A 25,395-nucleotide genomic window follows, 5' to 3' on the forward strand; every position below is an offset into this window, starting at 1 on the left:
GCTACGCCGATTTTGGGAAAATGCTCGTTGTGGTGTGACAATAGTGGAATGGACTGAACCTGCTGCCCCAGCATTTCCCATACCCACCCCAGCGATAGCTCAGCCGAGGGAGTACCACCAGCAGAAATCTTCTTCCACACAATAAAATGGTTTCCTTCCGGCCTGTCTCCCTACCTACGCCAGCTTCTGGTGGGGGTAGAGGAATACCAGTGCCAATAAAAATAAATAAATAAATAAATAAAATAATAAAAAAAGAGAAAAAAGGGGAAACGAAAAAGCAGACACAGAGCACAGCCAAGGATAAGGAAGAGAAAGGGATTACCTTTTCTTCTTACACAATAACACAGATCAGCTCTGTCCTGCTCATCAAAAAGATGTAGTTTTTTTAAGGTTTTCTGTTTGCTTGCTTGTTTTGAGCATAAAATGCCTTTTCCGTTGGGCAACAATGTAACTCCTGGTGTGCTGGGGAGAGTTGTATAAAATACGAACGAAATGAAGCATGAACATTTCACACACACAGCCCCCCCATCCGGGGCACCAGGCTGACTTTAGGCCACACGCAGCACTCTCGGTGGCGCACCTGGGGATGCCGGCCGGGGATGCGCACACGTTCGGGGCTGCTGGAGCATCAGCCCCTCGGGCACCACCCAAGCACGCACCCAGACGGGTGGAGGTGTGGGGCGGACCGCCCCGGTCCGCCACCGGTAGGGGGCGGGTACGCCGTCTCTGTGCCTTCCTCTGCCTGTGCGGCTGCTCCGCTCCGCTTCCTGCTCGGTGGCCGGCGGGCGGCCCGGGCAGCTTGCGCGGCGCGGCACGGCACGGCACGGCCGTACAGCCCAGGTAGGGGCTCGCGTCCTCCGTGGGGTGTGTGGGGGCAGGCACCGGCGCTGTCCTCCCTAGGGCGGCCCCGGCCCCGGCCGCCGGGGTTCCCGCCGCACGGGCGCACATCGCTCCCCTCCGCGGGGCAGCCCCGCCAGGCTGGCGCTGGCCGCCCGCCCTTACCTCCGCTGCCGGCTTCCCCCGGTCCTGCAACTTCTCTGGGCCGTCTCGCCCTTCTCCCGACCCCTCCCGCCCGGAGCCGCCGCCGTGACGGGTGAGGTGTGCCGGGGCCTCGGGCGCGGGTTAGAGCCGGGCAGCACCCCTGTCTCCCGGCACTCTTCGGGGCAGGCAGCCGGGCGGGGGTCTCTCTTCTCTTCCCCTCCTCCCCGTTCTCTTCCTCCGTCGGCCCGGCACGGGGCTCACGGCCAGGCTGGAGGCAGCGGCGGAGGTGCGGCGCCAGCCGCTGCTCCCGTGCCAGCCCCGGTGCCGCCGGTGCCCTGGGCGCGGCGGATGGGGGGCACCGTGTGGTGGCGGCTCGGCGGAGCTGGACGCCTCGGTCCGGTTGGGTGAGTGAAGTGTTGGCAGTGGGGGAAGCCTCTGGGTGCTGAGACACAGGCTGAGCTCCGCAGAATGCATCGTGCTGCTCTTCAGTGGGTTCGTTCCCTTCGCTTTCTCCGTTGGGTGCCGGGTCGTGGACATTGTGGGCAGGTGGGTTATGAGGCTTGACTAACAAAAACCCGAAATACACCAGACAGAGAACGGTCGTGAACTGATCAGGAAGGAGAAATACGCTGTGCATCCAGGTTTGCAGGGGGATACTTGTCGAAGCAGCCTGTGTTCCTTTGGTTTCTAGCTTCTGAGTTGCTGAAGGGGAAAAGATAGAGTGTCATAAATTGTGACCACAACGGATCATAATCCAATTAAAATTTTATTAATTATAGCAAGTAGAATATGAGCAAAAACAGCGCTGGACGACAGGGGAGTCTGCGCTCCGCCACTGCCGTGCTGAGCAGTTCAAACAGTCCCTTTTTATACATCTTTACTTCCGTGTTCATGAAGTAGTGGAGGTACTCTGCGCATGCTTCAGTTGTTGTTAGGGGGTCGTTTTCTACCTCCTGGTGGTCGTTGAGGCCGAAATAAGAAGTCTTTCTCCTTTATCCCATAGTTGACCCCTCATTCACATGTCCTTATCTGGGGTTGTTTGTCCTGTTTCTGTCGGTTCCTGGGAGTCTGGCGGTTATCTCGCGATTGTGGTTATCTTATCTTACTCAAGCAGTGTCCGAGTTTCTGTCTGCATAAGCGATTTCACATCTTTGTTGCCTAACCTTTACATTGAGCTTAACATAAATCTTAATAAACAATATCCTAGTCCATAGTTTCTCACAATCCCCCCTTTTTCTTTTTATCCTATTATTGTTTATTAGACGTTACTTTCATTTTCGGCACTGCGAACAAACCTTTTTCCACAATCCCAATATTTATCATAACACTCACAAGGTAATACCTCACAATTACAAAAGGCATAGTTCTCACGTGGCATAATGTATTCACAGCAATCTTCATCTTCATTAATAGATACACTCTTATATTTTGCCCCAGACCTCGTAGTTAAAATAAGCAGTTTAGCTATGTCAAACCGTTCTTTAATAAAGTGTATTTTATGTTTGTTATTGTCTAGTTCATAGGTTTATGAGGGTTTCCATTTGCTTGGGTTATTATCAATAACAAAACTAACGGTATACCAGAAAAAAAGGTGTCTGTTAATTTTGCCAATTTAAGTATATTTTTACCAGTCCTGGGGAAGTTCGGCCATTGCTGCTTTTGTGTCCCATCGTTCTGGTTCTTTTCTCCACAGTTTGTTCCTCCTCTGCCTCGCCCGTCGACTCGGTTGCTTCGAGCCACGGGGTGTACCATCTTCTCGGCAGCAAGGGAATTCTTCAGGAGAACAGTTGTTTCGGGCTTTCTGCCTGTTTATATAGGCTTCCCACTTTGCAGCTTTAACTAATGGGGCAAAGTAAGACACGGTCAGTACTTCCCTTCTGCATTTTATAACCAAAATTTCAGCTACAAAGGGGACTGGTTCGTTGGAGTGGTAGCAATAATATTGAGGGTTTATTCCTTTGGCAAAAATTTCCCACTACTCATGGGATTCCCGAATAATTTCTTGTTTAGACTCTAATTGTTTTAATTTCCACTCAGTGAGAGTTCTTTGGATTTTCCAACACTGTGTGCAAACTCCTATTGGAGGGTATCCACATTCACAATGTGTCTACCATTTATCCTGGCATACCTTACACCTAAAACAAGCAAATGGATAACAATTGCAGTTCAAATCATTACACCCACCTAATTCGTATATCTAGAGTGCATATATTATTTACATCAACATATCTTCTATATTTAATATTGTGAGGTTGCATAAGTTTAGCAATTTCCTTCAACACACTTTGTACGCTTCCATATATAATAGAAAAAAAGAGAAATAATTATAGCAAATATAAACAGCAATACACACTTTATACCGAAAGGTAATGCGGCAAAATAATCAAATAAAGTCTTTATCATTACGTTATCTTTTCAGGGTTATCTTGGTGTCACCTGGAGTACTGATTACTTTCCAGTGGGGTCTCGTCACTGGGCCTTTAATGCGACTGGCATGAGTCCATCCACGCTCAGCAGTTCGGACAGCTGTTTCTGTTGTAAGCAAAACAAGATAAGGTTCCTCCCAATTGGGTTTTAGGGTTTCTTCCTTCCACACTTTAATCAATATCCAATGCCCAGGTTTAACATTATGAATTTTTAAGTCCAACGGGGGTCGTTGTACAATCAGTCCATGTTCCCAAAGCTTGTTACGATGTTCTGCTAATTGTGAAACATATTCATTAATCACACGGTCTCGAATTAAAACATTTGTTTGTGGACTTTCAATTCTATAAGACATTCCATACACCATTTCAAACGCTGATATTCCTACATCTGCTCGGGGTCTGGTTCTGAGAATTAATAGTGCCATGGGTAGGCACTTAATCCATGATAATTTGGTTTCTATCATTAATTTAGTCAAAATAGTTTTGATTTCTCCATTTATCCTTTCAACTTTTCCCGAACTTTGTGGATGCCATGGTGTATGGTATTCCCACTTAATCCCCAAGCTTTCAGCTAGATCTTTAACAATTTTTGACACAAAGTGTCTTGTGCTAACAATCGATCAATTTCTGGTTTTAATCCCCTCCGTCCTTCTAGGGATATGGGATATTGCCTTACCCTCACAGGTATGTGGGGTTCGGAAAGTTGGATTTTAATCGGTGGGATTTTCAGTCTACTAATTGTGTCCGGAGAGTACCAGACATCGGGGTTAATTTGTTTTTGATCATCCACGGTTAAAGGATAAGCAGACACTGTTAGCTCCTGATTTTTCACTTTAATTTCTAATTGCAATTCAACAATTAAATCTCGTCCTAACAGATTAAATTCTGCTTCAGGGACGAGCAAGAGTTCACCCATTCCAAATTTATTTTCAGTTTCGAATACCACATTTTTGATTTTGCTTACTTTAAAGGGTTCTCCTTTTGCCCCAATTACTTGTACCTTTTCAGGGGAAACTTTACATCCCTCAGGTATTTGCTTAATAGTTGATTTCTCAGCCCCAGTGTCTACTAAAAAGGTGAACTCTTGTTTATGGGGACCTATTTTTAATTTTATCAAGGGCTCATGATGACTCCGGTCCCCTAAGATATAGAGCCCCTGACTCTCTGCTTGGGGTCCCTGGGCATGTTGAGCATCCCACAGTCTCATTCCTGCTCGTCTAATCATATCTCTTTCCTCGGTAGTAAATAATTGACCAAGGATAGATTGCATCTCATCCCAAGTATAAAGGTTTGGTCCCAAAAATTGATTTAATCTTTCTGCCACTCCCAGTGGGTCCTCAATTAAGTTTCCCATTTCGGTTCTTTTAAAATCTCGTAGGTCAGCCGAGTTTAGGGGTACGGAAATATATCCGATCACAGGTTGAGGTCCCCCCATGGGTATTTCCCTTAGGGGGTACATCTGAGCTGCCCCTTTTTGACTTCTAGTTACGCGTCTAGGAAGAGGGGGAGACCCTTGTTCCGACTCTGGTGGGGGAGTGGGCGCTCTGGGGACTTCTGCGGGAGCAGGAGGAGGAATGTAAGGAGGGGGGGTTAGAAGGGTTTCGTCTAACTCTTCCTTCTTTTTCTTTTGTTTAGTTTTTATTTCATTCAGCGGATAAAGTCTAGCTCTCGGTCTTTCTAGCCACACTTCCCCATATTGACTCTCCTCCGGGTTAAGGGGTTTTTTATTATTAACCCAGAGGTTTAATTGCTGTCTTACCCAATCTTCTTCTGACCCATAGACTGGCCAAAAGACATTTTTAGAAATCTTCTTCCCTCCCCATATCTTAGTACAATATTCTATCATTTTTTGCTTATCTTTCCCTAGGGTTCCAGGGAAATATCTCCAATTGTCTAAGATATATGCCAGAGGGGTATTTTTAGGTACAGTGTGTACCCTCCCCATGGGAGTCGAAGGCTTGCTGCCCTTCGCCCCCATCTTCTGGATTATCCACAAACACACACTCACTCGCTCCCCTTATTCCTGGCCCAGTCCCTCGCGGGAGGTGGGAAACGCAGTACTAAAGGGTCCATACTCGCTTGGTTCAGTATATCGAACCTCTCGTTCGTTATAATCCAGGATACCCAATCCCGCCCGAACGGCGAACCCGCGAACAACTTCGCAGTATACTTACGCGTCCTGCGTCTTCGTCCGGACTCCCGTGCACAGAATTTTATGGGATTTTACCGGTCCTTTTTTGCTCAATATCCTAGAATTTAGGTTCGTCGGTAAGGTTGGAGTGAGCTGTTGGTCGCGGGGCCGCGAAATGTCGCGGGGCGCCTCCCCGGAGGACCAAAGCCCACCGTTCCTTATCCGAGTCACGGCACCAGAAATTGTCATAAATTGTGACCACAACGGATCATAATCCAATTAAAATTTTATTAATTATAGCAAGTAGAATATGAGCAAAAACAGCGCTGGACGACAGGGGAGTCTGCGCTCCGCCACTGCCGTGCTGAGCAGTTCAAACAGTCCCTTTTTATACATCTTTACTTCCGTGTTCATGAAGTAGTGGAGGTACTCTGCGCATGCTTCAGTTGTTGTTAGGGGGTCGTTTTCTACCTCCTGGTGGTCGTTGAGGCCGAAATAAGAAGTCTTTCTCCTTTATCCCATAGTTGACCCCTCATTCACATGTCCTTATCTGGGGTTGTTTGTCCTGTTTCTGTCGGTTCCTGGGAGTCTGGCGGTTATCTCGCGATTGTGGTTATCTTATCTTACTCAAGCAGTGTCCGAGTTTCTGTCTGCATAAGCGATTTCACATCTTTGTTGCCTAACCTTTACATTGAGCTTAACATAAATCTTAATAAACAATATCCTAGTCCATAGTTTCTCACATAGAGTAATCCTATATTTTTTCTTTTGTAGGTAAGTGATACAGTATCTTATGTTTTTGCATGAGCTGCTGAGGGGCAGTGTAACTTAGCCCATTTGTTTATTTTTCCATTTTCTGACATTTAAAAGAAGTTAAGTGATAATGTGATAACATAACTCCAGACTTCTGTAAAGATCTCTGCCTATACCAGGTATTATTTGTAATATTCTATGTGCCCCGTAACGCTCATAGGCTTAGATGCTGTGATGCTTCTTTGCTGGTGAACGCAGCTGACTGGTCCTCTTCTTTTAACAACGTATTTAGTTAATACTAATAGGAGAGTTATTTGGTGGGGAGAAGAACAACAACCAAACAAACCCAACTCAGAAATGGCTGGTTCATGACTCTGTACAACCGTTTGTCTTTATGTGCTGGGTGGGTTGGTTGGTTGGTTGTTTTTGGAGGTGGGGGGGAGGATTTTAGACTGAAAAGGCAATCAAGGTATGAATGTCTTCATTAGCACATATTCCCTCCCAGGGATTCTTTTAACTATGGAGAAATCTATTTGTCTATTGGTTTGCATAGTTGTCTGTGTGGCAAAACAAGTTTTGTAACTTGCTTTAAGCCTTCAGGTAGGCTCTTCACAAGCTAATAGCTTGGTATTGTCCTGTAATAACATCTAATCACTTTGGGATGGAGCAGGCCATTGCTTCCATCTTTCCAGCAGTCCTGACCATTTCACCCGGTAAGAGTGCAGAGTAAATAGTTAAAAGTCACTTCAGGGTACCCACAAGGTGCTGCCTAGCCTCTCCAGGTGCAGCCTGAGTGCTTCAGGGCAGATGGGCTCTGCATAAAATCGTGGAATGGTTTGGGTTGGAGGGGACCTTCATCATCATCTAGTTCCGACCTGCAGGGACACCTTCCACTAGGCTAGGTTGCTGAAAGCCCCATCCAGCCTGGCCTTGAACACTGCCAGGGATGGGGCAGCCACAGCTTCTCTGGGCAACCTGTGCCAGTGCCTCATCACCCTCACAGTAAAGAATTTTTTCCTTATGTCTAATCCAAATCTACCCTCTTTCAGTTTACAGCCATTCCAGCCTTGTCCTACATGCCCTTGTAACAAGTCCCTCTTCAACTTTCTTGTAGGCCCCCTTTATGTACTGAAAGGCTGCTCTTAGGTCTCTCCTGAGCCTTGTCCAGGCTGAACAAGCCCAACTCTCTCAGTCTGTCTTCGTAGCAGAGGTGCTCCAGCTCCCCGAGCATCTTTGTGCCCTCCTCTGAACTCGAGCAGGTCCATGTCCCTCTTGTTTTGGGGGCCCTAGAGCTGAGTGCAGTACTGCAGGTGGAGTCTTAGGAGAGCAGAGGGCAGAATCACCTCCCTTGACCTGCTGGTGACACTCGTTTTGATGCAGCCCAGCCCAGCCTACTCTGGGCTGTGAGTGCACGCTGCTGGGTCATGTTGAGCTTCTCATCAGTCAACACCCACCTCTGCCTAGCCTGCATTTGTGCTTAGGATTGCCCCAACCCAGGTGCAGGACCTCGCACTTGGCCTTGTTGAACTTCATAAGGTTGGCGTTGACCCACGTCTCAAGCCTGTCCAGGTCCCTCCAGATGGCATCTCTTCCCTCCAGCATGTTAACCACACCACACAGCTTGGTGTCGTAGGCAACCTTGCTGTGGGTGCACTCAATCCTATTGTCCATGTTGCTTACAAAGATGTTAAACAAATTTTAATACCAGCCTCTGAGGAACGCTAGTCATCACTGATCTCCACTTGGACATAAACTCATTGACAGCAATTCTTTGAGTGCGACCATCCACATTTAATGAGAGTTCTCAGTGTTCTAAGAAAAAAAGTGATAATATAGACAGAGCTTGAAAATTTAGTGGAACTTTGGCAAGCTAACATTTAAAAGTGAACTCCTGAATATTTAGTTTCCAGTTTTGTTTGGAGTATTAGAACACAATAGAGGAAAGAAGGTTGTGTTTTGTTTTGGTTTTTTTTCCTGTAAGATCATAAGGTAGATCAGTACTATGTCAGCTACAAAAATGCCAGTTTACTTACCGATTAGTTTGTAGCTTGAAGATTAGATGTTCATAAGATGCATCTACAGCACAGAGAACTTGTTCCTTAAGGTTTAAATTGTTCAGGGAAAAGTCGTTATTCAAATATAATTTAGGTTCTGGTTTTAAAACCTGGAGTCCCAGTGAAGTTGGAGGGTTGACATGTGAGTGTAAGGGCTGCAAGTCTTACCACTTATATAGGCAATCAGTATTGCTGTGAGCCCTAATATAAGTGATATATATGTTCAGTTTTGATTTTATTCACTAAAATCTGATGAGAAAGTCTAGGATTTAAGGCATAATTGTTGTAAACCTGCATGTTTTCTCTGCCAGTGGCCAGCTGCACTACCCTGCGACAGTCATTTTGCTGTCAACTGCATGGAGTTATTGTAATTGTTTCACAGTTTGGAAAGGTCCCTCTGGGAAGTCTCACACTGGTCTGAAACCAAGACTGTCCATAAATTCTCAGGATTGCCTTAGGAAAAATGCAATCTGCAGTAGTGTGAGAAGTCTTAAGAGTTTTACAATGGGACTTCATGAGACATCTGAGCAAATCTAACAGCTTGATGCTGCTGTGCTTTGCCTCCCAACACTCCTAAACGTTGTCTGCTAATCTGACAGAAATTATATTAATTCTCTTGTACTGGGTTAACTTTCTTTGGTGAGGAAAATCATGTGGCCTGGACTGAAGAAATGATGAGTGGGCTGGAGCAGCCTGGCAGGTGAGCTCACCTATCTCATGAATTTCCATGCTTCCTAGAACTAGCCAGGCCTGAGGCCCAGTGACGTGAGAACACAGAAGAGTGGTGATGAGGAAAAAACTTTAAACTGGTGTTGCTGTTTGAAACCTCTTTTCTTAGCACCAGAATTTTCAACTCATATGGATGTTAACACATCTGTAACCTATGAATAGGTGCTCCAGGCTTCCCACTTCATGGTCTAAAATGCTGTGTCTAACCATGAATCCAAGCACAGCCTCCTCATGCTTTTCTTAATGGTATATGTGTCACGAGAGGACTTTAGGATTTTTTTTTTTTTTCTTATAAGTTACTCTTTTACAATTGTTCAATTATTTTTGTTCCCCATATACAGTACCATATTTCTGTGATACAAAACTAGTTTGTATCTTCACTTTCAGGCAGAGCTACAACTTAGCTTTTTTTCCAGCTTTCATTGGAGTGCCAAGAGGATATGGAAGAAACTTTGTGGTTGAGGGAGAATCTTTGGTAGGCTTACCAGGACAGAGGGAGCTGCTGGGGTAAACTCTGCTCTGCTGTTGAGTCAGTTTTAATGGCAGAAAGTTTTGTGATGTGTTCATATGTACAAAAGCATGGTAGTTCTCATGAGTGTCCAGCTAAAATCCTAATTAACATCAAAATAGATCACAGTCTCCCCCTCTGTTCACAAGACTTGCTTTCTTCTTATGACTGGCTGACTTCCCTTCTCCCACCCTCTTTTCGGTTTTATCTGAGGAGAAAGTAACTACCTCCTAGTAGCAAAGACATTTTTTTCTTGATCTGTTTTGGTATCACCAGTTAGTTGAGTCATAATTTCACAAAAAATTAAGCTGGTATAAGCTAGAAAGCTGCTGACTTGCTTCCAGACACTTACTTCTACTTTTGGATCAGCACAGATATTCTTGAAAGTATGTGGAGAGGTTGTTGAGGGAATTGCTATGGCTGTTTTCTTGCTGGTCAGCTGAACATCAGTGACACCTCAGTGATTTTGGAGCTGTGCTTGAGTTGATTCAGGCAGAAGTTTATTACTGGAATGTTTGTAATAATCAGTGGATTTCTCTTAAAACAGCACGATCCAGAGAGGCATGGTATCAGGAGTTATGATACTCAGTGATTGCACATCAGTGTCTTCATGTCAGCTGTGTCTCAGTAGTAAGCTCACTGGTAAGCACCCTTCTGTCACTGAGGGATGCTGTTCCTCAAATTAGTTTATGTGTACTTAATGTGGCGAATTTACCCACTGGTGATGACATGCAGTAATTTGCTATCCTACGTATTTTTTCCCACCTATGATAATTCTTGGATTTTAAAATTTCAGAGGATAGCAGGGGGCAGTGCTGGATTTTAGTTAGTGGGGTGTGTACCAATAACTAAATATTGAAGTATACGAAGTATATACACACATAAAAATACACTGCCCCTAGATTTCATTTTTCTGTGAAATTAATTTTCTCAGATATGGCTTGTGTGTTTGGTACTGGTTGCTCGAAGACTGCACCCAGCCAGGAGTTAGGTTACAGATTTTTGTTCTAATCCCTTCATGCTCAGAAACTAGTGCAGAGCCTGCAATTTTTGTTGCTGTCTCTGTCTTCAGCAGAAAGAAATGAATCACTCTAGAGCTGTTAAGGATCATGGACTGACAGACTTTGTTTCCATTTCTGAGCATCTTCCACCTCGTTGCTCCCAAATGATGTCCTGTCCAGTGCTAATATGGGCCAGTAGCTATGACTTGCCTATACCACAGGAGCACTGTGATTCTGAGTGCACCATGCAGCATGGAGGTTATTAGTTACCGACAACACTCTCGTCTCTGCAGTATGATCGCACTCTGCAGTGTCCTGTAGGCGTAGCATGGCCCCTCTGCATGTTGGGCTGCTCATACCACTTCTCCCCAGTGCTGGGTGCTCCACTCAGCTGGTGGCACACTCTATCCTGTAAAGGGCCAAAGTTCTGACTCACAAAGGGGATGGGTGAATGAAAAGAGGCTCTGTGATGGAGCATGGGTTTCTGTATCCCTTGGAGCAAGGGGAGGGAGAGATATGAACAGTGCTCTGACCTGTCACCACAGAGTACTTTCTCCAGAGGCACACCTCAGCTTCTGAAGGTCAGCTGCTCCTCTCCAACATGCAGCCTCAGATCATGCCGAACTTCTGTTGAAGAAGCTTAAATGCTTGGTAGTATCATAGCATTTTTTTGGCAGCAGTGTGTGGTGGTTGTCCCTTGCTATTATCAGTACCTTTGATCCTCTCTGCCTTGCAAAATATACAGGAGTTTTGTGTCTCACTGTGTCTGTGGTCTCAGTGTGCAGCTCTGTGATGAGGTTGGTGTGGTGATCTGTGCAGAAAATGAATCTCACTCATAAGATGATGATCTTATTTCTGACATCTTACAGCTGCTATCTAGAGTCTGGTTGTGCTTGGAGAGGATAGTGCAGAGAAGCAGATTGGTCTTCCTGCAGTAAACTTGGACCTATAGAGGAAGTATTTGTAATGCTGCTTTCCTTTTCTGCTTACTTGATAACTTTATTTAAAATGGGCCCCAGTGTGAACCACACCACTGTAACCATAGCCTCAGGTAAATTTCTGCAGTGGTCTTGTGTGGTTATATCAACTCATAGTAATTATTTGTATGCTACTTGTTTTTCAGATACATAACCTTTTTTTTGTGGTAGTTCTACTGAGAATTGCTGTATGGGGCAGGATACGATCCGTGGTAGTGATGCATTACTGTGATAACAGCCTTGGTATTTCTGTATTGATACAAAGATGTGAGAGCTGTTGTACATTTGTAGTGTTTACTGGATTCTGGCAATACCTTGTTCCAAGTGAGACGTGGTGATCTTGCAGATAAATGTGTTGCGAAGCTTTATTTACTCCTTCCTGTTGTGGAAAGACTGAACAGACTTTGCTGTCCTAGGAAATCAAGGTGGTAATTCATTTCTTAAAAAAAAGACAAAAAAAAGAAAACAAATCAGTGGGCTGCAACTTTTGAACAGGTGGCAATTGCAGAAGTGCTTCAATTCCATGATAGTTTGTTTATCATTTGACAGAATAAAATGTTAAACTTGACTGTCTTAAATCTATTATGAGGTTTATGTACTTTCCTGTGATGAAGTTGGAAAGGAGGTAGGTGAATGAAGTTCAGCAGGTTGTCCTTGAGGATTTTGTTGAACTGAATTTCTTTATGTGTTTTTATCCAACCCTGTTGAAATACAGGGCTAAGATTCTCTTCAGTAGGTATGTCAGCAGCAGTGGTACAGTTTACTCCGTCACGTTGCATGAATTTTAAGGACAGTAAAATCCTGGTTTTAAATATATGGACCACTACATTTTGTGTAATAATATTCAGAAAGAGTCTTTGAAGTATGGATTGGGTACTTTGGTGTGTGTGGTTTTTTCCTTTTTTTTTAATTGCAAAAGGAATGTGGATTGAGTTTCATTCTGAGTGGGAAGAATGCCTTAATGGTTCTATTTCGGGCTTCCCAGGATTCAGAAGAATTTTTCTGTGTTTGAGACTGACTACTTTGTGTGTTGCCTAAGGTGAAAGTACTTGGATTGATGCCACTGGCAAAAGCTTGCATGGTCAGTGATTTGACAGGTGACTTGGGAAAAGTTTGTTGAGCACAGCAGGTATCATAACACTCAGGCATAATGCTGCTTCTCGTGTATATTTCTTAGGAGTGAAACTACATAGCAGCATTTGCAACATAGGACATGCAATTGTAGCTGAATTAACCTGTCCTTAATTTTGGTTTCATTTGCTAAATTTATCTGGGTTTCATCTGCAGTCGATTGAAGTAGAATAAAGTCTGAACAAGCTGAAAGTTTGAACAAGCAAACACTTTGGGTCTAGTTCCGTGTTGTCAGAATACCAAGCTGAATCTTGCACAGTATATGGAAGAATACAATTCAGGTGGTATCATTTTTGTAAGAAGTTAATAATTATATTTCATGATAGTATTTGTCTCAAAGGCAGAAAAAAAATACGCATCTGGGATTCTGCAAGTTGTTCTGTGTGGACAGACCTTTAGCTTGTGTGGAGTTCTGCCATAACCACAAGGAATTCACATGAATGTAGGAGTGCCTATAGGGAACAACTGCTTGGGTCACAGTCTCTGTCATCAGAAGACACCAGTGGTGCATGATTATACAACACAATTGAACTACAGTAGTTACTTTTCTGAAGATGTAATTCTTTTCTATGTGTGCACTTCACCAGTTTCAAATTAAATGGATTTTGTAAACATGGTGGAAAAACTGTGTAGTCTATCAGAAGGGTAAGCAGTCATCTTGGTAAGGAAATGCATCTTGTGTTCGAATAAAATGATTGTATTACAAGCATAGATTCCTACTCAAATTTAAACTTGGAATGATTTTTGACTGTCTCAGCCGTTTGGTCTGTGCTGTGTAATTGAGATTGGCACAACTGCTGGTTTAAAACCAGAGCTCGCGTAAGAATAGCTAATGCTGTCCCTCACGCATCTAATTCATTGTGTAATTTTTGAGTAGAAGATTACCACTGCTCTGAACTATTTGAAAACAGACTGAAATACCTATTAACAGGTCTGGCTTAAAAAATGTTGTTTCACTGAATGTGTTATAGCAGGTACGAAAAAGTGAAATGGCTTTTGTTTTTCTTCCCAGGAAAAAGCATCTGCTAATCATTGAAGAAGGCAATTTGTGCTGCAAAAAATGAACACTGTCCTAATCTGTGCATGACTCAGAAATAAAAATAAAAGCTCAAGCCTTTTCGTGGGGTTTTGTGTTTTGTGTTTGGTTTTGTGTTTTGTTTTGGGTTTTTGGTGTTTTTTTGGGTTTTTTTTGCATATAATAGTGTAGAAATATGGGGTTAATATTGAAGGAGACATTAACGCTTCTCTTGTAGACTATCTAGGTTAAGAAAACCTGTCTCTTGTATTTTTCCAGACTTTTATAATGATTTACAGCCTTCTTTTGTATTCCCTGTTTGCCCTTGTACCTGGAAATTGTTCTTTAACATTATAGCTACAAATAGATAAGCAGCAACCAGTGGATATTGAGAACAGTCCATCTCATCATCTTTTAAAAATATGTTTAAATTACACCTTGGAGAAAAGAGGCAAAGGTGTCCATTCCTTACTCCTCTGTTTGCTTTTACAGTTCCTTGCAAAGCAAACTGGATTCTTTTAGCCCTTAGTTGTTTTATTTAGGTCATGTAATTGTTACCTAGATTCTTCCATTTGGGGATTATGCTTTAAGATAGATTTAGAAAACACTACATATGCGTCTCTGTCAAAAGTCTAGATAGCACATAGAGTATTTTTTGTTTGCTTAGGCAGAGCAGAATAATTGCTGTTTGTTTCACACACTGCAGTCCTGTTGGTACTGTGTTCACAGTGAGCAGTGAGCAGTTACACTTTTGCAGCAGCACCACACTGTTGACCCCAATATTAGAGAGCTACTATAATCTCTTGGATCCTTTTTTTCATTACTACTGCCTGTTTTGCTGCACTTTATGTCCGTTCTGAAGTGTATTACTTTCTGGTTTATTAAACATTGTTGTTGATTTTGGGACCTTTTTCTAATCAGCTAAGGTCAGAATTCAAAAATATCTGAACCTTTAAATTGTTTCCTCTCATCTTTGCTTGGTTTTGTGTGTCCATTTCATAAATATAATCTACACACATTATCAAATTGCTAATGGAACTACCATTGTCCTGGGAATTAAGTAAACTGATCTGCATGTTTCATTATTATCCATAAAAACATTTATTGCATTCATATTTGAAAAATCCTTACAAACAGAAGTAGATTGCAAGTGACCAAAGTTTTCATGCTCAGTAAGTAGGGCCGAGGCTGTCGCCAAGTGACATGTGCCCAATATCATGAAATCTGGACTTCATTCAGTGTTGTCAGTGTGGCAGTAGTAATAAGAACTGTTTGTATGTATTTTGTTGATTACTTACCTCAGTACAATTTCCTCTTTCACCTTGATTATAGAACTTGCTTGATGACCGTCACACCTGATACACAAACTCGGAAAGAACTCAGTCTTGGTGTGTTGGAAACATTGCATCATCTAATAAAACATGATGATGATCTGCTTGGCAGGATTATAGGCTCATATTTTTTCTAACTGAAGTTTTAAGGTCCCTGTGTGAAGTACCTGACAGGGTTCCCTTGAGAGGCAGGTCACTTTTAAAAGCAAGTATCTACTGCTTTACTGATTAAAGCTAGTCTTACTGTGTATCATAATGTGCAGTAGCTGTGTGGACTTACATGCTAAATTTGTCAGATTTGTGTTGAGTTTGTTACCCCCACACAAGTTAGTAAGTTGAGCAGAGATGGGGGGAAGCCTTTTACTCTCTTTTCTTTTTTTTTTTTTTTTTTTTTGTGTTTTATTTTAAGCTTCTGTTTTCTGTTTTTCTTCTACTTCATGTTGCCTTATGTATAGCATTTTGGGCTGTCATGGGGGTTGCTTGGAATGGCTTTGGCACTGGAAATTGCAACATCTGGAAATTGCCCCGGCCTTGGGACAAAGTAGGATGCACAAGGATGGGTGGAGTAGAACAAAAACAACCAGTAACCGCAGCTCCCATCTGTCTTTCCACATATCTCCTCCTTAGTTGTTTGCATCCAGAATAAATAATTCTTTTTCTGCATGGATAGATGAGCAACTCCACGCAGGGAACTAGACAGTGACATGCCAGCATTCAAAAATGATTTATAACCTGTAACTTCTTGTCTTCTCCGGTTCAGAGAGCTGTCTACCTTTTCCTTCCTATTCTTGAGGGATTGAGCAACCCATGAGCTGGGCTGAAAGAGAACTTGCCAGTATGGCAGCACCAGCTTCCTGCCTGACAGCTGGTTTTCTTTTTCCTCTGTCATTCAGTCCATCATGTTCTGCTGGTTCAGAGAGAACTTTCTACATCAGTTTCCCTCCTTCCTTATGAAGGCAGGCTGTGAGAACTGGGGTTGTTCAGCCTGCAGCAGGCTCCAGGAAGACCTTAGAGCAGCCTTCCAGTATCTAGAGGAGGTCTGCAAGAAATCTGGAGAGGGACTTTTTACAAGAATATGTAGGCAAGGGGGGATGGCTTTAAACTAAAAGAGGGTAGATTTAGATACAGTGTTAGGAAGAAGTTCTTCACTGTGAGGGTGGTGAGGCCCTGGCACAGGTTGCCTGGAAAAGCTGTGGCTGCCCCATCCCTGGCAGTGTCCAAGGCCAGGTTGGACAGGGCTTTGGGCAACCTGGTCTAGTGGAAGATATCCCTGCCCATGGCAGGGGGGTTGGAACTAGATGGTCTTTAAGGTCCCTTCCAACCCAAACTATTCTATGGTTGTTTTCTAGTATTTGATATTTCACAGCAGTCAAACGAATGTTTTTGCTACTGGTTTTGTGCATCTGAGTAAGCTCAGTTGGGGTCATTGTGTACTTTGTTTTTAAATGATCCTAAAATATTCCAAATTCCAAATCCATTTTTATATCACTTCTGTAATTCCAATTATGAGGTTTAATACTAAAGATGTGTAGTAATGGTCTATAAGCAGTCATAAGGGTTCATGGGCTGTCCTTTTTTATTCCTGTTATGTCTTGAATAAAAAACCTCAAACAACCGCCCCTCAAAAAAACCCATTATAAGATAATGCAATATAGGAGAAGGACTTGCTGTTCATAAGTTATTCTCTTGCAGCTGGGTAATGCTGTGCAATGTTTATCTGTACTGTAGGATTTCTGTATTCTCTGAATCAAAACATACAATTTTTTGGTATGCTGTAATTTAGGAAAAGAATCTCTAAATCACTTTTAAAATTCCTTCAAGTTGAGGCATAACATACTCATTTTTACTTTTTCTAAATCAAAAACATTTAACACTTAAAAAAATGCGTCTTGTATATTTGTTGATTGCAACAAATAATCACTGAGACATTGGTGGGGGGTGTTGAGCTAAAGGCATTTTTGCAGTCAAGACTGGATCATGTGATAGTTTCACTTTCTGCTTTTTAGTTTTCTGATATCCTTCGTTTGATGCTTTGAATTATGTGGTTTTGTTTATAGTAAAACAAAAAGGAAACTCTTCTTAGTGCTGCCTTGAAACAAGCTCATGGTTGTTCATACTAGACAGTGTTTATTTTAATGTTGGTGTATTTCTGGGGGTGGGGAGAGGAGAGAAAGGAGCTTAGAATAATTCTGGTCACAGACTTTGAAATAAAATGGCTTTATCTGCCCTGGCAGAATCTTTCTCCCTTTTTACAAGACAGATAAATACTAGCCTTTCACTGAAAGAAGGTATTATATATGGATATCATATATGTGGCTATAAATATAATGGATATATTATTTCCATACTGTGCTATGAGATTTCCCTTGTAGTACAATCTTGGCATTCAAAAACACAGGTCTGCTTTTCAACCTTTGATACTTATTTTCAGATTCTTACAGAGTAGAGGTAAATATTTCTATACTTGTATTTGTTTTTTCCTGTTTATTTCCCTGCTAACCATTTTCTTGGAAACTTTAAGCAACAGAGCACAATGACTGTGTATTGGCAAAAAGGATCTGGACACAAATCACTGAACTCAGAAATACTGAGTTAAGTGAGGGCAAAAGATTGTGTAGTATCAATTTTTCCTCCCTAGAATAGGCCAAGAGAACCTTGTGAGGTGTTCAGTGATCTTCATTAAATGATTTGCATTTCCTGTCTTCTAGTAAGAGTAGTTTTTAAAATAATTTCTCAAGATAATGTTTTTGATGGTTTTGAAACCATGGCATAGGACCTCAGCGTGTTAGGGATGCTGTACCTTTTGTGGTGGGGGTGTGGGATGGCTACTTGGATTAGAATGGTAGTTTATTACGTGTTTTCAAATTTGGCCTTCGTGTAGATGATCCAACAGGATCCCTGAATGCCAATAATTTTTTTTCTTTTGCCATATTAAATGTAAGTAGTTATGCAGCAAAATGGTAATTTGGAAATGTTTGGGTCTTTTTTGTTTTTGTGGGATTTTTTTTGTTTGGTGTTTGTTTTTTTCTTTGGTTGGTTGGGGGTTTTTTTTGGGTGTGTTTTTTTTTTATTTTTGTTTAATCCAGAAGGAAAGTCCTGATTTGCATAGATACCATGTCAGTGCTGGGAGTTCTAAATTGCTGTACTTGGCTGTCTTTGCTCTGTACTTCTTGAATCAGGAGCGGGGGGAAGCTGAAGCCTGAAGATGTCCAGGCTCCCTGCAGTGTGGGTCTCCTGCAGCTCAGCATGACTAGGGTGCAGAGCCAGCAGGTGCTGTGTCTCTGCAGGCAGATATTAAGGGATTTGGTGCAGGCCAGGGACAAGGGGATGCTTGGAGAGGAGGTGGTTGCCTTTGAGCAGAGCCTGTGTATGTTGTGGCCCCTTCTGGCTTGACATCGTGGTAAACTCTTCTCAAGAAGAAACTTTTGGGTCTTATGTGGTATTTGCTCATAGGCAGTGATTTTCCGTTTATTCTGAAATAGTCTCAGTTCTAGGGTTGCTGCCTCTGTCACACTGACCATCACATAAATCTTCTGAATGCTGCTATGAGTGACAAGTGTGTTACTACTTCTGTAGTGCATAGATTGAAGTATTAGTATAACCTTTTTTCAGTTCCACTAAATGCAGTTTATACAGTATCCTAAAGGCCAAAATGCTTAAACCTTTGCTCTTCAAAGCATAGTTTGCTTTGTTATGTTTCCAAATAACAACTTGCATCTGAAAGTTGCTAGGACTTTGAAGCAATGCAGATAGAATTGTTGACTTTTACCACATAGCTTTAGGAAATCAAAGACTGCTTAGATACAGCACTGATAAATAATTGTTTCACAGATTGAAGGGTTGAAAGCTCAATGGAATTTGTAGTAGGTTTGATGAAATTAAATTAATGTTTTTTCAGGACGTATGTTTGGTGGAATAACACGTGAAAGCAATACATCAGAAATCCATCTTAAATCTTCTTCCCTTTACTGTGAGCATTAAGAGTTAGGTATTCGGGACAATCAGTGTTATTGGCTAGGAAATCTATACGGGTTTTTTTACTGTTAACTCATCGTGAAAGTACTCATTTGGTTGTCATTACAATGATGTGCTTTTCTTTTCCCCCTAGGTGGCTATTTTTAATGCAGTAGTGTCATTAGCTGGTTGAAGACTAAACATGAGAATAGCAGGTAAGTATACTCAGTAAAAACAGACTTCTGTCATTTGTGAAATAAGTCTATATACAGCATTAACAAGTAGTAACAATAAAGATTTTAAAATAAACTGGCATACAGGCATTGCTGTTCCATTTACTTGATGTTTAATGAAACTTATTCTGGCATTTGGGATGGTCTAAGAGGAAGCATATGGTTAAAACACTTCAGCTGATCTTTAGGGACTGGTTAAGGTGCCATAGCTTGATATGCTTGACTGCTAACGCTCTAAGGTGTTGAAAGAATAAGGAAATGGCCAGTTGATGTCTGAGGCGATTTCTTAACTGCCTCACACCCCAACCAAAAATGCTGTGCACTGTTACAGTGTCTGAAACTTCCTAAACGGTTACTGGGAACTTGGAAGTTATAAAAGCCTTTTCATAGAGGTAGGTTACTGTAGTACAGGGTTTGCAAAACAGATTGAACTTGACAGAAGGTGTAGTGGTTGTAAAAAGATCTTTGCCAATATAACACTACAAGAAAGTATTATTTTAGACATTTTCTTGCAGTAGAATAGCTTGTGCGGCAATTGAACAGTTTCGAGTTTCTGATGCATTGCACTTTTATCAATAATTGTAGTGTTATGTTGCAAAAGAAGCAACTGTTGGCTCTTCTAGGAGAGAATGATACCTTCTTTTCCAAGAGAGCTGCACATTAACCTTCTTAATGCATGAAATTAGCCCTGATTTTTGTCACTACAGTATGTATAACTGGGAGCAACCTGCTAAAGTAGATCTGATAAAGAACTGGAAAATGCTGCAATTTTTAGAAGATAGATAAATCACCTGGAAAGTTACTTTTCCAAGCCTCCTTTTTTCTTTAAGTTTTTTTCTAAAACCCACAGACAATGAAGATACAGCAGTTTCTATAGAATGTTTAACCTGTGGCAGGCAGGCTGGTTTTGGTTCAAGTGCTAAAAGAATTTTCTAGATTTCTTACCTCTTCCTGAGAAGGAGGGCTTGCAGTTCAGTTGAAAGGCTCAGGATATAGAGTGGAGGGGATGGTTAGTGCTCAAATTGAGTTCTCGTTCATCTCGACTATTGTCTACTGAAATAACATGATTTCCAAGTGCCACTTGCTATGTGACACATTCCAAAGTCTGGTACCATCTTCTTTTTAAGCAGTGTAGCTTTGAAAACCTTTTCTCCACTTAACGTATGTTCAGATCACCTGTTTTCTCTAGTGCTTACATGTGGTTTACTTCCCTTCAAGTGCAATAATCTTTGGAATTCCAGCATAATATTTTTCAGTTAAGCTTGCATCTGTGCTTTCTTAGTATGTATGTGCTTGCACACATGAAAAGGGGAAGTGGGAGAGGAAGATCGAACTACAAGCAAACAAAAAAATTGTACCTCTTTCTTCATATTGCTTTTCTTTTTCAGTTCCCATATCTTTATTTAGCCTTTTAGAAGGATTAACATCTCTTATCCTTCTGAAGGCTGAGTAATCGGTCTATTTTAAGGTTTTCTGAACAGCCCATCACATCAGCAGTCTCAGATCTGCCGGAGTACAGAAGTTTGGTTTTTTTCTGAAGGATTTATTTAGCTGGCAATCTGAGAAACAGAAGCATGCCGTAAGGTTGCTTCTTCCAAAGCAGTTGGACATATCGGGGTGAGACAGGAAGGCAGGATGTCAATCAGATGCCTCCTCACCTAACTTCTACTCTCAGTATTTTACAATAAGCTAAAAGTGGAGTATTCTGCAACAATCTATTAAAAATTATGCTAAAAATGGTGGGGTTCATGGCAGTACCACATACACCCAAGTTTCCATTTCAGATGTAAATTACTGTGGTTGTGTGCTTCCAGCTCTTCTCCCAGGAGGTAGTTTGGCCACTCAGCACTGGCAAAAGTTAGGCTTTTAAAACTTCAAGCTGCCTGAGGCCTTAACATATTAAAGAGGGAAGGGGAGAGCTTTTTATTACTTTTGAAATTAGCTCTTTTGAGTGTTCAAACTCTTTTTTTGAAGGTCAGCAATTTTAATTTGATGAACAGGAGGTGAGGAGGCTCTTTTGGTGTCTGGTTGATGGTGGGGTGGGTTGTTTGGTTTGGTTTGGTTTGGTTTTTTTAATGCAATGCTCAGGCCTGACTGACCAAAGCAGCCAAGCTGAAGTATGTGAAGAGATCCCTAATCACTCAATCTTGGCCATGCATTAGAATAGAGGAAGCTCAGTTTGAGGGGAGGAGGACAAAAGAGGAGTAGTTGTGAACAGTGAGGAAGCAGGTACACATAGTTTTAAGAACAGGGCAGTGAAATGGTGAGGGAAGATGGAAATTTCCCCTTTGAACAGCAGACAGTTAGATCAGCTTAGTTCATCCTGTCAAGCTGGATATCTACAGAAAGGTCTGTGGTTTCTCCTGGCTGCTGGACTGAGGTGGCATACTGCAGTGTCAAACAAGCATGAAGCTGGCAGAAGTTGAGGGAAGGATATATATTTGGTATAGTAACCTGATGGACTGGTTCAGTTGCATCCTACGTTATAATGTCCATTCTCTTGCAGATTACTTCTGTTTAATGAGTCCACAAATGATCACCCTGTTCCTGAGTTCCCCTTTGTGTAATCTCATACACATTTCTCATGTCATTAATTTTGGTAAACTTAATGTTACCATTTGCAGATAATGTTCTGAAACTTCTTCTCTGCTTCTGAATAGGTGCTGCAAAGTTGGTAGTAGTCATAGCAATATTTTTACTGACGTTTTATGTCATATCTCAAGTGTTTGAAATAAAAATGGATGCGAACTTAGGACACATATTTGGTAAGTAAAGTGATGACTTTGTTTTCTCTGGACATCTATAAATATTCACTTGAGCCATAATCAAGAATATCATACTCAGATTGCTTTAAGTTTGATTTAGGCTCTTCCAGTTAAAAGTTCTGTGGTTTTAATGTGTGTACTTGTTGGGTTTTTTTATCTGTATTATACATATATAATGTGTGTATTAAGTTCTTTTCTGTATGAAATACTTAACCTACTCTTAATCAGTTTGATTCTTTTGCCTGCCAAGTATGCATAATTTTATCTGCTTTTTCTGTTTGCTGGTACTTACAGTCTTAGTCTGGAGTTGTAAATGAGGCAACTTCAGTGATGTTTCTAGACGTCTCCACTCTGCCTTTCCTCCGTTTAAACAATTCACAATTTATGTTTTGGGTGGGCTTTTTTGCTTGCACAGGTACACTGCCATGTGCAATTGAATGTGCAGTAATCAAAACATTTCAGATGTGCCCAGGTTCTACACAGAAAAGGATTAGCTTCTGAGGTGACTTAAAATTCAGAGTCTGTTTTGAGGGGATTTCATTACAAAAATCTAATTTCAGGTATATGAAGTAGGGTTTTGTTATTTAACCCCAGTGTGAGCTGACATCTGAACCAGTCCCCAGGACGCATCTTCTATAACTGTTGAAAAGACGCAGGTGTCATTAAATATAACAGATGTATTGTAGATAGGTCTATGATAAGATTGCTTGTAGCCCTTTCTATCCTGAGAAAGGGAGGCATGAATGGTTGGGTTCAGATAGACCTGAGCTGCAGGCTTCTAGTGTCAGGTGAAATGAACCCCATCCTGGTGAAGCTGTAAGAAGGGAATTCATTTCACTCTAGTGCCCACACCTCCACGAATCCCTGCTGGCTTTGCATCTCCATGGGTCTTTGTGTTAATTGGAGAGCCATAAATTAAGGCAGTGCTTCTAAATGTGTTTCCTGATCATTTTTGTGCTTCTACCATGTAAAGCTTGATGTTTTATATTGGAACATAATGTTCAGATGTATTTCATGCTTCACGTCAACCAACCTGTTTTTATAGGGCTACATAAAGGTTTTAATTTATAGGATATTTTATAGCACATGACATTTTAATAATAACATCTTGTAAAATTTTCTTTTTGCATTTTAGCTAGATCAGCATTGGATGCAGCTGCACGTTGTGAGTATTCATATGCATGTGTTACTGCTGTGACTTGCTTTTGCTAATAACAGAAAGACTGTTGAATTTTCGTAGTTAAGAAAGTCTTAATTACACTTCAAATGCAATCAGAAACTAATTTTCCTCTTTTCCTGATTTTCCTACATTTCTGGTAAAGTCTGTTTTTTTTGCAAGCATTTCACTTGTGGTTTTGTCTTGTGGCTTTTAATGACGTGCCAGAGCAAGCAGCACTGTGAGAACAAGAAGTAAAGAGGTACTGCAGGAGCCTGTATTATTTTAAGCTGCTATGAAACTGCAGCTGAGATATAGTTTGTCTTTGCTCTTTTCCTGGAATTTCTTCAAAATACTGATATTTTTCTGTTAGCCTACCTGTGATGTTGTCTCTAAAATCCTGTTTTATTTCCTTTTCAAAGCTACAAAACCTCCAAGATACAAATGTGGGATCTCTAAAGCTTGTCCTGAAAAGCATTTTGCATTCAAAATGGCAAGTGGAGCAGCGAATGTAGTTGGACCTAAAATTTGTGTAGAAGATAATGTGTAAGTATTTTACCTCTTGTCTTTTAAGTATCTCAAATGCTGTCTTTAATCACTTTGCCCACAAAATAAGTAGTTTAAATGATTCTTTGTAGTTTTTGTTTTGCCAATGGTTTGATCACGTGAAAAAATTACATTGTATTATGAATTAATCTCTGAAGCATGCTTAATACTGCACTAAATGCAGAAATGTAAGCTACTTTAATACATGCAAGGTAGCTTACACTATATTTCAGGTTTACAGACTTACGGATTAGTTAGACTATGTTGAGTCAGATGCAAACTTGCCTCCAAGTAACTGGCTCATGTGCCTCTAATAATTCAGTGAATTATTATATTTTTATTGGATTACTCTTGATGCTTCTAGCTGAATGCCGTCAGCTAAAACTGCACTGTGGTATTGTCTTTTGCAAGTCATCTTTTAAACGGTCTGTAGTTTCATAGTGTCACAGTATCAATGTCTGAACATATTTTCCACCTTGTTTTAAAGGATGATTTCAAAAGGGAAAAATAATATTTTAATGATTAGTAGTTACTTAGTTGTGCTGATCGTAAAAAATTTAATCATCTTAAAATAATTGTGAAATGAGGAAAGAAACTGCTTGAAATGCAGTTTGGTTTTTTGTTTAAGTCCTGTATTTGTAGTAACTGTCTTGTTAACACAGTATTATCAATAACACTGTGCCTAGAATATTTAACCGAATACTTTTAAGTAATCCCCAAAATAGGAATATTAGTATTTATTTTTAGACTTTGTTTCTTTGCACTTAAGTTGTTCCTGCTCATTGTCACCCAGAGTGTGCAGCTTTGTATAACATAATCTACCTGCTCAATTTTACATGTCGCATGTCAGAAAAGACAGGATGTTAGCATTGTCAGAAGGAGATTTTTGTTTTACCATCAGTTGCACTTAGGAGCCTTTTCCTTGCATTTGCATTTAAACTACTCCAGTTCAGCTGTTTCTCAGCCTTTGCTATGTTAGTACAGAGTGGTTCAGATAGCACATACTGCAGTTAGTGCTAATGAATTCTAGAGCAAATGGCAACTTCACTGCGAACATAACCCCATGTAATAGAGTAAATAGCATAATTAATCTGTAAGAGAATGTAAAGTATTGATGCAAATTTTCCATCACTTTACTCTGTAAAGTAATTCTGTAAGATTAGTCTTGTATGATCTTAGGGAAGACTTTTTATCAGTAACTCTAGCAATTAAGATGTAGTGAGGCTGAAATTGCTTTTTTCCCCTGCAACTACACACATGCAGCTGTTTCACATTGCTTTGTTATTAGTAGAAACATGAGCATCATTCAGATTTCAAGCCATTCTTTGTAAAGCTGATTTAGCTCAAGCTTGCTCACTCATGTAGAATTGAGTTTGCAGTGGAGCATCATGGTGTAGTTGGGGAGCACATGCAAAGTGAGTATGAGCTCACTGTTTGCACATACTAACTAAAAGCTGCTAGCTTCTGCTGTCCATTCTTATCATTGATTTGCTTCATGACCTTGGACAACCTTACTCAATCTTGCTGCATGGTATTCTTGTTGGTGTTTATAAAACTTGCTTATCTTCTCATTCTGGTTGCTAGGAGGCTTGATATCTGGGCAGATTTAGGGTAATTCACTGATTAAAAGTTGTGGGAGTGCAAGTAATGTTTTTTACTTCAGGATTGTAGTTTGGTTTTTTTTGTTTTTTAAATGTCTCACTG

General features: G+C 41.2%; 1 protein-coding gene across 1 annotated transcript in view; it reads left to right on the forward strand.

The window, feature by feature from the left end:
* The first annotated feature begins 669 nt into the window (after positions 1–669).
* Positions 670–25,395, forward strand: part of FAM3C (FAM3 metabolism regulating signaling molecule C) — a 34,741-nt gene continuing 10,015 nt past the window's right edge. Inside the window, exons 1-5 of the mRNA XM_030479316.1 lie at positions 670–840; positions 19,146–19,206; positions 21,885–21,989; positions 23,125–23,154; positions 23,568–23,691. Of these exons, the coding sequence (XP_030335176.1) occupies positions 19,194–19,206; positions 21,885–21,989; positions 23,125–23,154; positions 23,568–23,691 (272 nt within the window). The 5' untranslated portion in view covers positions 670–840; positions 19,146–19,193. The remainder of the gene's footprint in view (positions 841–19,145; positions 19,207–21,884; positions 21,990–23,124; positions 23,155–23,567; positions 23,692–25,395) is intronic.

This window comes from Strigops habroptila, chromosome 3, assembly GCF_004027225.2.
Source record: "Strigops habroptila isolate Jane chromosome 3, bStrHab1.2.pri, whole genome shotgun sequence".
NCBI classification, from domain to species: domain Eukaryota; kingdom Metazoa; phylum Chordata; class Aves; order Psittaciformes; family Psittacidae; genus Strigops; species Strigops habroptila.